This window comes from Podarcis gaigeae, assembly GCF_964106915.1.
Source record: "Podarcis gaigeae genome assembly, chromosome: Z".
NCBI classification, from domain to species: domain Eukaryota; kingdom Metazoa; phylum Chordata; class Lepidosauria; order Squamata; family Lacertidae; genus Podarcis; species Podarcis gaigeae.
Genome location: NC_139691.1, coordinates 50903589 through 50919198, shown reverse-complemented (window position 1 = coordinate 50919198; position 15610 = coordinate 50903589). Strand labels below are relative to the sequence as shown.

The 15610-nt window shown below is 45.4% G+C and overlaps 1 protein-coding gene across 5 annotated transcripts; it reads right to left on the bottom strand.

The window, feature by feature from the left end:
* Window positions 1-1008: 1008 nt before the first annotated feature.
* Window positions 1009-14393, bottom strand: LOC310836942 (BTB/POZ domain-containing protein KCTD16-like). Of its 5 annotated transcripts, none has more exons than XM_083722928.1 (5): window positions 13201-14393; window positions 10508-11311; window positions 6279-6335; window positions 2033-2161; window positions 1009-1651 (listed from the first exon to the last, which is right to left on the bottom strand). In XM_083722928.1, exons 2-5 carry the CDS (start codon window positions 11298-11300, stop codon window positions 1113-1115), a joined length of 1518 nt encoding a protein of 505 aa, XP_083579054.1. In that variant the 5' UTR covers window positions 11301-11311; window positions 13201-14393; the 3' UTR covers window positions 1009-1112. The 5 variants fall into 5 exon arrangements, with proteins under 5 accessions (XP_083579054.1, XP_083579056.1, XP_083579057.1 ...); XM_083722930.1 differs by having other exon boundaries at window positions 13210-14393; XM_083722931.1 differs by lacking the exon at window positions 13201-14393 and adding an exon at window positions 12930-13181.
* Window positions 14394-15610: the final 1217 nt, after the last annotated feature.

The window sequence follows — 15610 nt, the reverse complement described above, 5'->3', positions numbered from 1 at the left end:
ACTGTATTTCGAGATGAGTCGGGAAATGAGAGTACTCTTAAACATTAAAAAATAAAATAAAATAAAGCTCTGGTTCTATGAAAATACGTTTGTGTGTAACGGTTTTTTTCTTCCTGAAACATTGAGAGTATCTAAAAAAACTGATGTCATCTTGCTCAGTGGCCGCCACAGCATGGAAACAGTTAATACACTGTATGTGTTTTGTGCTGGATTGCACCTATTTTTCCACCCACCACTGGCCTCCTTAGTGAGGTGTGTTTGCTGAGCCGGGTTTTCCTGGCAACCGTTCCTGGAAAGCAATGAAGCTGCAAAATACAGCCTTTAACAGTACTACAACAACAGCATTTCCCTTGGCAGACTGTCTTGGTCACAACCGACATGCTGGGACAATGCGCTGGGGGGGGGGGCGGAAGCATGGAGGGAATCACAACGGACCGGAAAACTGAATTAATCCGAAATGCATTCCTGTGAACACACCCAGGGATGCTCTGCATGCCAGAGGCGATAACCTTCGCACTTCCAACAAACATCGACCGCATCAGCCCTGGTTCTTAAGGATCCTGGTTTCTAAACGCCTTGGTTCCCAAACACCCTGGTTCCCAAATGGCTTGGTACCCAAACGCCTTGGTAGCAAACGCCCTGGTTTCCAAATGTCTTGGTACCCAAACACCCTGGTTCCCAAGCGCCTTGGTACCCAAACATGCTGGTTCCCAAATGCCCAAAACCCAGAAGTGTTCTGGTTTCTGGACGTTTTTTGGAAGCTGAATGTCCGACGCAGCTGTTGGTGGTCCTTTCCGGGGTGCCTGTGCCAACTGGAATCTGCGTCTCGGCTTCTGAACATTTTGGACGTCAAACAGACTTCCGGAGCAGATTCAGTTTGCCGCTTTTTTGGTTTCTTTGTTTTCGCGACTGTGCGGAACCTGGTTCAGCTCTGGATGGATGGATGGCATTACCGCGGAAATGGATCAAAGCCCCCCATCCAAACAACGACTATCACCACTGCAGGTCGGGGGGGAAATCCATTTTTATTTTTCTCATCTACAACTGTCTCCTTTATTTTATAATACGGTCCATTGATGATTGCTTCCATTTGATGGATCCACGAGAGTCCCTCAGAGCTGGTATTTCTGGAGCAGCTCGCTTTGCCATGCCCGTTTCTTGTTGGGGAACGAGGCGGGCACTCGGATTCTCCGAAAGTCCTCAATGCATTTGCCCAGCTCCAACTGCAGAGCCTTCCTCTCTTCGCCGGGAGGCGGCGGGCCACGCTCCAGCCCGTTCTCCTCAACGCCCACCTGCTTTGCCTCCTCCAGCTTCTGGAGGGGCTTGGAGAAGTCCAAGGTGGTGGGCCGGGGCGGGCCACACTCTTCAGGGGCCTCCGGCCACGGCAAGGACCCCCAAGATCCCCTGGTTTCCGGGAGGGGGTCTTGATCCAGAGGAGGGGGCAAAGCCGGATCTGGGTCGGGGGAGAAGTTGGCGGATGAGAAAGGTCTCTCCTGGGTGGCCTCCTTGGAGCTCTGGGGTAGGTCTGGTGGGGCCGGTTCGGTGGTGGCCCCGGCTGGGAGCACGGGGGATCTTCTGAGGGTGGCGGTGGGGGGTTGCTCCGTGGCAGTTGGCAGGGCGGTTGGTGTTGTGCTGGTGGGGATGGTGGACGCTGGAGGAGAGAAGGAGGAGGAAGAAGCAGGAGAAGAAGGAGAGGAGGAGAAGAAGAGATGAGTAAATAAAAATGATGAATATCGGGTCAACCCACTCCTCCTACTTCTTTGTAACCCCCAGCCTCCAGCCTGCCTTTAGTCCCAGCAGTGGAGGGCTTTAGCTTCTTACTGTTCCTTATGCCCAAGACTGGCGCATCTTTATTCTTTGAGGAGGGCTTCCCATGGGTCTTAGCCGGAAGCCTTGAACTTCAGATATTTAAACGCACCTGTAACCAGCTTCCCGCCATGTGATTTCCTCCTCTTGAGAATCCTTTGTCCGTCTACTGCGTTTAGTTCTCCCAATTTAAACTCTAAAAGGGTGATTTTCTTGAGCATCTCACCTGGAAGCACGGATGCCGCATCTGTCCGGAGGTCCAAAATGGGCTCAGAGGAAGAGGCGAGGCTTTTCCGGACATCCTTCTCTGTTCCCACTGGTGCTGCCGAAGGCGCCACGCTGAGCCAGAGGCTTCCTGGGGGGGGGGGGGAATAGTAAAAAATTACTACTACTACTACTACTGAGAGAGAGAGGACTAAGACAAGCATCTCCCTCCCCAACTTTATTTCCAAGTTGCTGAAAATACATGTAACCAACAATCGTCATATCCAGGCATGTCCAACTTGAAGTCGGCTGCGATCTACAATCCAATATCAAAACTGGCAGGGACCAACAGGGGTAGATTGTTGTTGTTGTTAGGGGTAAGGGTTAGAGATAGGGATAGGAGTTAGGGACAGGTATTAGCGATAGCCCCTTCATGGATCACTGCCTTGCCGTGGCGAAGGGGCTTGAATAACTCAGAGAAGCTATGAACTATGCCAAGGAGGACACCCAAGATGAACAGGTCAAAGTGGAGAGTTTTGACCAAACGTGATCCACCTGGAGGAGGAACTGGCAAGCCACTCCAGTATCCCTGCCAAGAAAACTCCATGGACAAAGACAACAGGCATATAAAAGTTATGACGCTGGAAGATGAGCCCCTCAGGTCGGAAGGCGTCCAACATGCTACTGGGGAAGAGCGGAGGACAAGTACAAGTAGATTCAGAGCTGATGAAGTGGCTGGGCCAAAGCCGAAAGGATGTTCAGTTGCGGATATGCCTGGAAGTGAAAGGAAAGTCCAGCGCTGTAAAGAAAAATATTGCATAGGAACCTGGAATGTAAGAACCATGAACCTGGGTAAGTTGGATGTGGTCAAAAATGAGATGGCAAGAATAAATATTGAAATCCTGGGCATCAGGGAACTAAAATGGATGGGAATGGGCGAATTCAGTTCGGATGACTATCATGTCTACTACTGTGGGCAAGAAACCTGTAAAAGAAATGGAGTGGCCCTCATAGTCAACAAAAGAGTGGCGAAAGCTGTACTGGGATGCAATCTCAAAAATGAAAGAATGATCTTGATACGAATCCAAGGCAGACCTTTTAACATCACAGTAATCCAAGTTTATGCACCAACTACTGGTGCTGAAGAAACTGAAATTGACCAGTTCTATGAAGACTTACAAGACCTTATAGAAGTGACACCAAAGAAGGATGTTCTTCTCATTATAGGGGATTGGAATGCTAAAGTAGGGAATCAAGAGATAAAAGGAACAACTGGCAAGTTTGGCCTTGGAGATCAAAATGAAGCAGGGCAATGACTAATAAGAGTTCTGTCAAGAGAACAAGCTGGTCATCACAAACACGCTTTTCCAACAACATAAGAGACGACTCTACACATGGACATCACCAGATGGGCAGCATCGAAATCAGATTGATTATATTCTCTGCAGCCAAAGATGGAGAAGCTCTATACAGTCAGCAAAAACAAGACCTGGAGCTGACTGTGGCTCAGATCATCAGCTTCTTATAGCAAAATTCAAGCTTAAACTGAAGAAAGTACGAAAAACCACTGGGCCGGTAAGATACAATCTAAGTCAAATCCCTTATGAATACACAGTGGAAGTGAGGAACAGGTTTAAGGATTTAGATTTGCTGGACAGAGTGCCTGAAGAACTATGGGTGGAGGCTCGCAACATTATACAGGAGGCAGCAATGAAAACCATCCCAATGAAAAGGAAATGCAAGAAAGCAAAGTGGCTGTCCAATGAGGCCTTACAAATAGCGGGGGAGAGAAGGCAAGCAAAATGCAAGGGAGATGGTGAAAGATACAGGAAATTGAATGCAGATTTCCAAAGAATAGCAAGGAGAGACAAGAAGGCCTTCTTAAACAAGCAATGCAAAGAACTAGAGGAAAACAACAGAATGGGAAGAACCAGAGATCTGTTCAAGAAAATTGGAGATATGAAAGGAACATTTCGTACAAAGATTACCATAATAAAGGACAAAAGTGGTAAGGACCTAACAGAAGCAGAAGACATCAAGAAGAGGTGGCAAGAATACACAGAGGAATTATACCAGAAAGATATGGATGTCTCGTACATCCCAGGTAGTGTGGTTGCTGACCTTGAGCCAGACATCCTGAAGTCAAATGGGCCTTAGAAAGCACTGCAAACAACAAGGCCAGTGGAAGTGATGGTATTCCAGCTGAACTATTTAAAATTTTAAAAAGATGATGCCGTTAAGGTGCTACACTCAATATGCCAGCAAGTTTGGAAAACTCAGCAGTGGCCAGAGGATTGGAGAAGATCAGTCTACATTCTAATCCCAAAGAAGGGCATTGCCAAAGAATGCTCCAACTACCGCACAATTGCACTCATTTCACACACTAGCAAGGTTATGCTTAAAATTCTACAAGGAAGGCTCAAGCAGTATGTGGACCGAGAACTCCCAGAAGTGCAAGCTGGATTTAGAAGAGGCAGAGGAACCAGAGACCAAATTGCAAACATGCGCTGGATTATGGAGAAAGCTAGAGAGTTCCAGAAAGACATCTACTTCTGCTTCATTGACTATGCAAAAGCCTTTGACTGTGTCGAGCACGGCAAACTATGGCAAGTTCTTAAAGAAATGGGAGTTCCAGATCACCTCATCTGTCTCCTGAGAAATCTCTATGTGGGACAAGAATCTACCGTTAGAACTGGATATGGAACAACTGATTGGTTCAAAATTGGGAAAGGAGTACGGCAAGGCTGTATTTTGTTTCCCTGCTTATTTAACTTATATGCAGAATTCATCATGCGAAAGGCTGGGCTGGATGAATCCCTAGCCGGAATTAAGATCGCCGGAAGAAATATCAACAACCTCAGATATGCAGATGACACAACCTTGATGGCAGAAAGTGAGGAGGAATTAAATAACTTTTAATGAGGGTGAAAGAGGACAGCGCAAAATATGGTCTGAAGCTCAACATCAAAAAAACGAAGATCATGGCCACTGGTCCCATCACCTCCTGGCAAATAGAAGGGGAAGAAATGGAGGCAGTGAGAGATTTTACTTTCTTGGGCTACATGATCACTGCAGATGGTGACAGCAGCCACAAAATTAAAAGACGCCTGCTTCTTGGGAGAAAAGCAATGACAAACTTAGACAGCATCTTAAAAAGTAGAGACATCACCTTGCCAACAAAGGTCCATATAGTAAAAGCTATGGTTTTCCCAGTAGTGATGTATGGAAGTGAGAGCTGGACCATAAAGAAGGCTGATCGCCAAAGAATTGATGCTTTTGAATTCTGGTGCTGGAGGAGACTCTTGAGAGTCCCATGGACTGCAAGAAGATCAAACCTCTCCATACTGAAGGAAATCAGCCCTGAGTGCTCACTGGAAGGACAGATTGTAAAGCTGAGTACTTTGGCCACCTCATGAGAAGAGAAGACTCCCTGGAAAAGACCCTGACGTTGGGAAAGATGGAGCACACAAGGAGAAGGGGATGACAGAGGACGAGATGGTTGGATAGTGTTCTTGAGGCTACCAGCATGAGTTTGAGCAGACTGCAGGAGGCAGTGGAAGACAGAAGTGCCTGGCGTGCTCTGGTCCATGGGGTCACGAAGAGTCGGACACAACTAAATGACTAAACAATAACAACATTAGGGATAGGGTTGTTGTTGTTGTTGTTGTTGTTATTCTCCAGCAGCTCATCAGCAGGCCGAAGGAGCTATCCTGATGTGAGCGACTGATTTAAAGATTTAAAATCTCAAGCTGTCGGCGGGGCTGCTAAGAGAGGGGCTTTTTTCCTCTTATAGCTCAGTCCCTTCTCTCAGGCTAATAGGATTATGGGAAGGCAATAGAAGAAGTGGCCCCAGAGAAGCTGGAATGACCTACTAAAAACACTTGGCGGGTTGAACATGAGACCCAGCTCTACATCTCTTTTAAGCCAGATTTTTCCTTAATTGAAAAGATCACTGTACACATTTAAAACCGTTGGCAGGAATGTGAAGGTGCTTGTTATGTCAAATTTTATTCTATCTTTATATGTGATTTGTATAATTATTTGGAAAATGCGGAGATGCAGTTAATTGTGGGATATGGTAAGAACTCGTGAAGGAAAGAAGGGAAGAAGTCTGAGGGTTCTAAGAAAGAAAGAGAGAGAGAGAGAGAGAGAGAGAGAGAGAAAGAAAGAAAGACACGGAGAGAGCAACAGAGAGAGAAAGAAAGAAAGAATCTGGCTTGCACTTTTTATAGAGACTTGAGAGAAAGAGAAAGTGGAACTCTTCTTACCTGGGAAATGGGGGTGTTCTCCTGACACCTTTTGGGAATCCTGACAAGCCGGAGGACCTGGAGGAAGGAAGAAAGGGAGAGAAAGTAATCAGCAAATGGCAGCTTTAGAGAAGATCAATCTCATAACATAACAATCTCCCATTTCAGTTCCAGCCAGCTGCTATTATTTAAATAAAGGCTGGATAGTGATTTTAGGAATTCCCATTGCTGTTTTGAAACACACTGGTATCTTCTTCTTCTTGTATTAAATGCTTTATTGGAAATAATAATAATAATAATAATAATAATAATAATAATAATAATGTAATTTATTATTTCTTCCCTGCCCATCTGCCTAGGTTTCCCCAACCCCTCTGGGGAAATTAAAGAAAAATGTATGAAAACCCCAAACGAAAATACCAAAGAATATCAATATTTGCTCAATCCATTCTTGTTAAATTCCTATGACCTCCTGCCACCTCACCATGTATTTCCTGATCTGATAAACTATTAATCTCTATTTTCTCCCTTTTTAGATTGCTTTTTCAAACTTCAAAAAAGGCAAAAAAATCAAAGTTATCTGTTTTAAAAAATAGACAACAAAAAATTATCTCTATTTTCTTTTTAATAATCTTTGCCAATGTTATATTCTCTTATATTTGCACATCCAAACACCGGAGTTGTTCGAATATTGCCACTGATGTCATCTTACTGCAATAATCCTCTAGTTATTTTCTGAACACGTCCCATTTTTGAATAAATCTCAGTATTACCTCTGTTTTTGTCATTTTTGCAAACTCCAACGACTTACTTTGCCACTCTCATTTTGTTGGGATTTTCTCTCCCTTCTAATTCGTTGCGATGAATATTCTTGCTGCTTCCGTCGCATACAAGAATATTCCTTTTTGCATTTTTTTGGTTCGTCTGGGCCTGGAATCCCCAGGAGAAAATGGAAAATTGAATAAATATTATTATTATTATTTTAAAAAAATCAAATTGATGAAAGCCGCGTCAAGCCGACCACGCGCTTTCTTAGCATCCTATACCCTTTTAAAAAATGCTGGCTCTTCTAGGTTTTTTTTAATGGGTTGTTGGTTTCGTTTTGATTTTATGCATTTGGTATTTTATGCAAACCACCCTGAGACCTTCGGGTATCAGGCAGTATGGAAATTAAATAAATAATAATAATAATAATAATACTTGTATATGATTTGCGCTAGAATAATAATAATAATAATAATAATAATAATAATAATAATAATTTATATCCCGCCCTCCCCAGCCGAAGCCGGGCTCAGGGCGGCTAACAACAATAAAACAGTACAAAAGTACAGCACAAACAACACTCTAAAATCATTCATTATAAAATTAATTAAATTCAAGCACTGGCCACCATTGGGCCAGAGCTCCGCGAAGATTGCCAAGGGAGGGAGTCAGGTGTGCCCTGGCCAAAGCAATGATCTTTAATAATAATAATAATAATAATAATAATAATAGGCAAAGTTAACAGAGAAACCGAGAAACTGTCCTGATGAAACCTTTATTAGAAAATGGGGCATGTATAAAAAATATCTCATGGATTATTGTAGGTACAGTATATGGTGTCTGTGGCAGCCTTTGAAGAACTTCTGTGATCCAAGATCAGATATTATTGTCAAAATTCAACTGAGAGAACAGAAATACATAGTGCGTTAGACAAAGAAATGTTGAGAGATGATAGACGTTAGAACGTGATGTAATGGAACAAATATCCCAATTTTCCTTTTTGTTATGGACAAACCTGGTTTTACTTTTTAATTTTTTTTCCAGATCAGGACAATCTTTTATTTGCATCAGCCGCTAGCCATAGCATTAAAGTACTGAAGATAGAAGTTGAAACCTGATGGTACAAAATGCCTTTTGGAGGTTTACATCAACAATCAAATAATAGATCTTATAAATAATAAATAATAATAATAATAATACTTGTCTATGAGAGGTGCTAGAACAAAGAAATGATCTTTAATAATAATAATAATAATAATAATAGGCAAAGTTAACAGAGAAACCGTGAAACTGCCCTGATCAAAACTTTATTAGAAAATGGGACATGTATAAAAAATATCTCATGGATTATTGTAGTGATATGGTGCCTGTGGCGTCCGCCATGTTGCCTCACTAGAAATCCCCGTATGATGTGTCTTGTGCAGCTGAACCAATCACGCAAGATTCATTCCCTATTCGTAGATCTACAACACTGACAATAGAAATCCAGGGACATGAAATGAAATCCGGGGACGGATTTGTAAACCCCGAGACCGTCCCTGGGAAATGCCGACATCTGGCCCCAGAAACGGGGGATTAGGTCCCCGAAACAGACTTTGGACATAAAGGGTGTCGGGAAAGGCATACAATATTGAACTTGCGTTACCCCCGTATACCCCTCTCCATTTGCGACGTGCTAGTGATGATGTTTCAACGATGCTATGTGAAGTGTACAGTGGTACTTTGATTTAAGACCGTAATCCATTCCGGAAGTCCGGTCTTAAAACGAAGCATGCTTTCCCATAGAAAGTAATTGAAAATAGATTAATCCGTTCTAAACAATGGAGAACACCTGCTAAGACAGCAATTTAACATGAATTTTACTGTCTAACAAGACCATATATCCATAAAATGAAAGCAATAATCAATGTAAAGGTAAAGGTAAAGGGACCCCTGACCACTAGGTCCAGTCGTGGCGACTCTGGGGTTGCGGCGCTCATCTTGCTTTATTGGCCAAGGGAGCCGGCGTACAACTCATGTGGCCAGCATGAGTAAGCCGCTTCTGGCGAACTAGAGGAGCGCATGGAAACGCCGTTTACCTTCCTGCTGGAGCGGTACCTATTTATCTACTTGCACTTTGACGTGCTTTCGAACTGCTAGGTGGGCAGGAGCTGGGACCGAGCAACGGGAGCTCACCCTGTCGCGGGGATTCGAACTGCTGACCTTCTGATCGGCAAGTCCTAGGCTCTGTGGTTTAACCCACAGCGCCACTTGTGTCCCTATAATAATCTAAGTACTGTGCTATAAAGTAAATAAGACAGTAGTGTAGATGAAAAAATTAACATTTTTTTTCCTTACATGCACTGATGATAGTCATTGTTTGGATGGGGGGCTTTTATCCATTTCTGCAGCCAGACAATCAACCAGTTCCACACAGTCACAAAAACAAGTCACAAAAACGAAATCACAAGCCACATTCACAGATCAGTCCCATAAAACGAAGTCACAGTCAAAAAGCTGAAAAAGCCACACAAACCAAAATGCAAAAAAATTAGCAAAAACTAAACCTCCAAATATCACCTCTGTTTTGCGTGGGTACTCGAGACTCAACAGCTGGCAGACTCAACAGGAAGCCTCTGATTAGCAGCGAGGGACTCAATTAACAAACAAAACACACTCAACAGGAACCAGATGATGAAAAGCAACCCCTAAAACAGCAGCCGGGCCCGACTTATATAAAAAAAATGACTCAGCCCGGAGCAGTCATTTCCGGGTTGCAATTGGACTTAGTCCAAAACGGAGTTATAATAGACTGGACTTTAGTCAAGGTACCACTGTATTCTAGGGGGAAGAAGGAAGTTTTAAAAGTTGACATCGCCCCATGCTTGGGGTTCTTACTCCTGGGCAGACCTGTGGTGCAACAGTAAGAATCATGGTCTACTGACCACTGTTTTGCTCCAAATTACCGGGCTGGGACTTCCTCCTTTTACTGACCGCATGGGCCCATGGGGGCAAGTGCCCTGGTGAGCTAGGCTGTCAAGAAGTCACTCACCCTGGAATTTCCCCCCTTTACATGACATATGCATGATGTATCTGTGATGGGTGCATGGTGCTTCCCCAGGGGAGAAAGGGAGAACTGATAAAAGAGGGAGTATCCCTTTGTTTGGGGTGCGAGTCCTGTTGCAACTGTCTTTCGAATCAAGACCACCGTTTTGCTCCTATATTCCTGGCAGGCATCTCGGTTTGGTGATCCGAGGGAATTCTGCTCGGCAAAATGGATACATCATCACAGACACACCCCACATGTCACAACGTCCAAGTCCATGATTCAGAGAAAGCCGTGGAGGACGGTTGCGCTACTCAGAAGGCTCCAGAGAGGGTTTGGTTCAGGAAGCGAGGGAGGAGAGGCCAGAGGGTATGTTGGTTTGTCTACACTCTACAGGGAAGATCGAGGGAGGGTCGCTTTTGCGTGTGTTTGGGTTCGGCTCGGCCGGAGCGTCACTCACGGTAGAAGACGTATTCGGCGTACGAGGTCCAGATCTTGCCGTCCGCCGGCTCGATGGTGCAGGTCCCCGTTGAATTGCTGGCCACCATCTGGAACCCGGCGCCGGCCAGCCGGTCAAAGGCTTGCTCCAGGAATGTGAACTTGAGGTAGTAGCGGGACGTGTAGCGCCCCGGCGCCCGGTCGGGGTCCCGACTCTCGTTTAGCGCCTCACCGAAGACCTCCCTGGCCAGTGCTGTCTTGCCGCAGACCGTGATCCTTGCCACCCGGCGAAATTTGGCGTCTGCCTGGCCATCCCGGCCCAGGGCGTACGAACCCCGGTAGGCGATGGTGATGAAGCCGGGTATCCTTGTGCTTTGTCCGTCAGGCAAGATTCCCGGGGCGTCAGGCCCAGGGGAAAGATCCTCGGAGTCACTTTGGCCCTCCTCGTCTGAGTCCTGGCCGGTTTTGGGTGCCAATGTCCGGGCCAGCTCAGGGAGTTGGAAGTACTCGGCTTCGCGCCGCAGCCGGCCCCTCTCCGGGAAGTTTTCCGGCAGCACGAGGCACCGGTCTCTCATGTAGTCGAGGATGTAGCGGAAAAGGAAGCCGTCTCGGTCGACGAAGACACGGTTCTTGCTGTCGCGGGCCAAGGGCCGGGCACCGTTGTGGGCGAACATCTCCCAGAGCAACGAGTTAGGGATGCTCAGCAGAGTGCTGCGGCGAGTCAGGTAGACTTGACCGCCAACGTTCAGCTCCACAATCTCCGGGAAGTCTGAGCTGGGTTGGGCGCTGCCACCGCCGGGGTCTGCCAAGGCCATTTCCTACTCACCTGAAAAAGAACCAACCAGAGAAGAAGCATTAGGGCGGCCAGATGCTGCGACCTGCAGGCCGTTTGAATGAACAAATGAATATTTGCGTCAGCCATCAGCCAGTGCTGGATTTATGTATAAGCTCAACAAGCTCTAGCTTAGGGCCCCACTCTCTTGGGGGGTCCCCAGAAAAATTTAAAAGAAAAACAACTGGATGGACACTTCCAAAATATAAGATAAAAAAACAAATAAAAGTATTGTAATTTAGATCATGTTTTTGTGCTGTTTGTATACACAGTATACAGTACAATGAATTGCAATAAAATTATACAATTGAATGGGTATTGGGTAGCTGCATTAATATAAGGACCTGTTGAATAATTTTTTTATGGACAGGCGTGTATAGTATTGGCATTATTTATGAATGGGACATATTACTAAAAATACCATATTTTACACTCACTAAGTGTCACAAGGACACAAAGGTCTGCTGTCCCCATGAACAGTGTGGACTACAATGGTGATATTGATACTATATAAAAAAACGCCATCAACCTCACTCTGCTTGTCAATATTCGGAGGATGCCAGCAAGGCCGAACCTTTCTGTAAAAAAGGCTTTTATTATTCCTTTTTGTTTGTTTGTTTATTTATTTATTATTTTATTATTACAGAGCCAAGGGCCTTCTGGCGGTTCCCTCACTGCGGGATCCAGGCAAAGGGCCTTCTCTGTAGTGGCACGCCCACTCACCAGATGTCAAAGGAAAAAACAAAAAAACAACTACCAGACTTTTAGGAGACATCTGAAAGAAGCTGTGTTTAGGGAAGCTTTTAATATCTGAAGGACTATTGTATTTTAATATTTTGTTGGAAGCCGCCCAGAGTGGCTGGGGATATGCAGCCAGATGGGCAGGGTAGAAATGATAAATTATTATTATTATTCCAAATGGGAAACTGCCTTGTATTAACTACAATTGCATTGTACAGGTTATAACACTTAATTCCACATTAATAAAGGTATTTATAATTATTAGTCATTTGCCTCATAGATCATCTATTATTCTTTCATGTTATAGCACATTTCTAGAGACTAAACTAAGAGTCTTTTTAAATGGTGTTTCTAAAGGAACTTTTGTAATTGCCCAATGGGTTTGCATTATTAAGTTTATGAATAAAAATAATTCAGCACACGCGGATTTAAGCGCCCAGCCACCCCCACCCTGCCCTCCGCCTTGAGCCGGCCTGCAAAAGAGCCACGTGTCCCGTCGTCACGTGTGATCTACACAGAGGCGAGTTTCCCAAGAAGAGGGGATTTTGCGCCGCGTCCCAAGCGGCTCCCCCTTCGGGTCGCTTGGTTCCTCGCGCAGGATGCGGCCGCACCCGTCGGAACGCCCTGACGCGCGCACAGACTCCGGGCAGGCGAAAGGGTGCAGCGCGCGTGTGAATGGCGGCGAGCTTGGGGTGCCTTTCTTTCTTGCCCCCTCGAGGAACTGCTCCCACAGCTCGGGGTTCCACCCAGGACTTGTGGGGCAGAGAGTTCTTGGCATCCTGCGGCGCAAAAGACCCCGTGGGAAAGAGCTGGGGAAGACCGAGGGGGCGCCGGTTTGGGTCCACATGCTCCGCCGCCGCCCCGCACCCACCCAGCAACTCCGAATTCTCTCCTTTCGGATCCTGCGGCGCCTGACTGCGCCAGACGCGCGTCTGCTCCCACCTTGCCAGCGGCTGGTCCTCTCCAAAGCGAGCGCGCCCAAGCGGCACCCTAGGAACCGCCGCGGGTGCTCATCCCGCCTCGGCCCCCCTCCTACTGGAGCCGCTACCCCCGCTCCACACCGGTTTGGGTTCATATGCCCCAACCCCCGCCCCCACCGAATTCCCTCCTTTCGGATGCGCCAAACGCGCGTCCGGTCCCACCTTTCCTACCGGTCCTCTCCAAAGCGAGCGCGCCCACGCGGCAGCCTAGGATTTGCCGCCGCCGCCGCTGCTCGTCCCTCCTTGCCTCCCCCCACGGGAGCGGCGCCGCCCCCGAGCCGGGCGCATCCAGAATGGGGAGCCAGGAGGGATGGAGAGGCACGCCGTGCGACTCAGCGGCGAGGGCGCGTAGATGGCTAGCGGCCTGCAACGTCCACGCTCCGCGCTCGCCCCCGCGACCCCGGCGCGCCTTCTCTAGCCCCCAGCCCGGTCTGGCCCCGTTTTTATCCGTTGTAAGCCTCGGCAGCCCCCCCTCGCCCCCTCCGATCGCTGACGGCACGCTCGGGAGCGGAAGCGCATCATCCAACAGTCGCCTCGGGTACCCAAAGAGGGCAGCCGAGCGCTCGCTTTTCTCCGCGCTAACTGGGCTAGGACTAGGGGTTACGGATAGGGATAAGGGTTTAGGATAGCAATTAGGGATGTACAAAATTTTATTTACCGTATTTTATAGCTCGGTCTCTGGAGGATCACTTTTGTTTGAGGGATCAGCTGTCTCGTTAGAGGATAATTCACCTTCAAATGGCAGTTTTCAAAAAAATCTTTAAAAACCAATTTAATTTTTTTTTAAAACACCTCATTGAATTTTAAAAATCCGATTTTCATTTAAAAAAATCTGGGTCCTGGGCATGGAAATCGTTTCCTTTCAGGTGATGGGAATGGCCACCCATTTATCATCTCCCAAGATTTTTTTATTTTATAGTATGGTCCATGGAGGATCGCTTTTGTTTTAGGGAGCAAAATTAGAGAGCAAATTCTTTTTAAAAGTAAAATAAAAAATTTATTGCATTTTTTCTTAATTTATACACAATAACCAAAAAAAGTGAAAATAAATTAATCCTTACACCCACATATATAAAAAATAAAGTAATGCATTTAAGAAAAGATGGAAAAGAAAAAGAATATAAAAGATTTTCGTTTGACGGATTGACAGTCTCATTAGAGAGCAAAACTATTTTCTTTTTTTACAAAATAGTCTATTGCATTTTTTAAAAATTTACAAACAATAACAGAAAAAGTGAAAATAAATTAATCCTTATACCCACATACGCGAGAAATAAAGTAATTTTGCTTAAGAAAAAAGGGAAAAGGAAAATAATATAAAAGATTGCTTTTGTTTGAGGGATTGACGGTCTCTTTAGAGAGCAAAATCCTTTAAAAAAAAGAATCAGTGCATTTAAAAAAAAAATAGAAACAAAAAGGGTGGTGCTGTGGGTTAAACCACAGAGCCTAGGACTTGCTGATCAGAAGGTCGGCGGTTCAAATCCCCGCGGCGAGGTGAGCTCCTGTTGCTCGGTCCCAGCTCCTGCCCACCTAGCAGTTCGAAAGCACGTCAAAGTGCAAGTAGATAAATTGGTACCGCTCCGGCGGGAAGGTAAACGGCGTTTCCGTTCGCTGCTCTGGTTCGCCAGAAGTGGCTTAGTTATGCTGGCCACATGACCCGGAAGCTGTACGCCAGCTCCCTCGGCCAATAAAGCGAGATAAGTGCCGCAATCCCAGAGTCGGCCATGACTGGACCTAATGGTCAGGGGTCCCTTTATCCTTACCTTTTAACCGTCCTAAAGGGTGAAAATGAATTAATCCTTACACCCATGTATACCAAAAATAAAGTAATGCGTTTAAGGGAAAAATGGAAATGAAAAGAATAGGACAGAACATACTGATAAAAAAAGAAAAAAGAAAATACACAGAATCAAGAGTAAAATTATTTTTAAAAAATCTTTATTGCATTTTTTTGACAAACAATAACAAAAAAGAGGTGAAAATGAATTAATTCGCAGGGAAACTGCCCAGCTCTGCATTTTATCCACCAGAAGTTAAACCTGGGGGGGGGGGGGAGGATTTGAATCCAGAGCCCACGGGCTGACCCCTGGATCTTTGGACATCTGCCTTGTCACAAGAAATGCCTCTGGAACAGCTGGTGGAATACCTGAAGGTTAGGGGAGGGGCTGCAATGAATTGTTTTTTAAAAATTGGATTTTTAAAATTTATTTTTTAAAAAATAAAATTTATTTTAAATAACATTTTTGTTATTGTTATTAGATGTTGAATCTTACTATCAGGTTCTGGTGTTTCTTGTGGTTTTTTTGTTAACTTTAAGTGTTATTTTTAACAATGAATGGAATAGTTGTAACACTTAAAATCTATTTTTTTAAAAAGGCGTTGGAAAAATTATTATTATTATTGTGATGTTGTGAATGGCCCTTGATGGAATTTCAGCCTCCCCCCCGAAATTCGCTTTCTTACAGGTTCGTGGGGTCAGCATTGAAGAAGGCCCAGCGGCCACAACTGGGGCGCTTGGCCCCATAAAATCGTTTACTTCCGAGACCCAGACCATAATCTGCTGGAAGTCTGC

Bases quoted from the DNA above. Each gene is read 5' to 3' on its own strand.
- LOC310836942 (XM_083722928.1), bottom strand. From the start codon at position 11,300: ATGGCCTTGGCAGACCCCGGCGGTGGCAGCGCCCAACCCAGCTCAGAC. The intron at 6,336-10,507 runs GTGAGTGACGCT...TCCTTCCTCCAG, and splicing joins CGCCGAATACGTCTTCTACC to GTCCTCCGGCTTGTCAGGAT. The intron at 2,162-6,278 runs GTAAGAAGAGTT...CCCCCCCCCCAG, and splicing joins AGAACACCCCCATTTCCCAG to GAAGCCTCTGGCTCAGCGTG.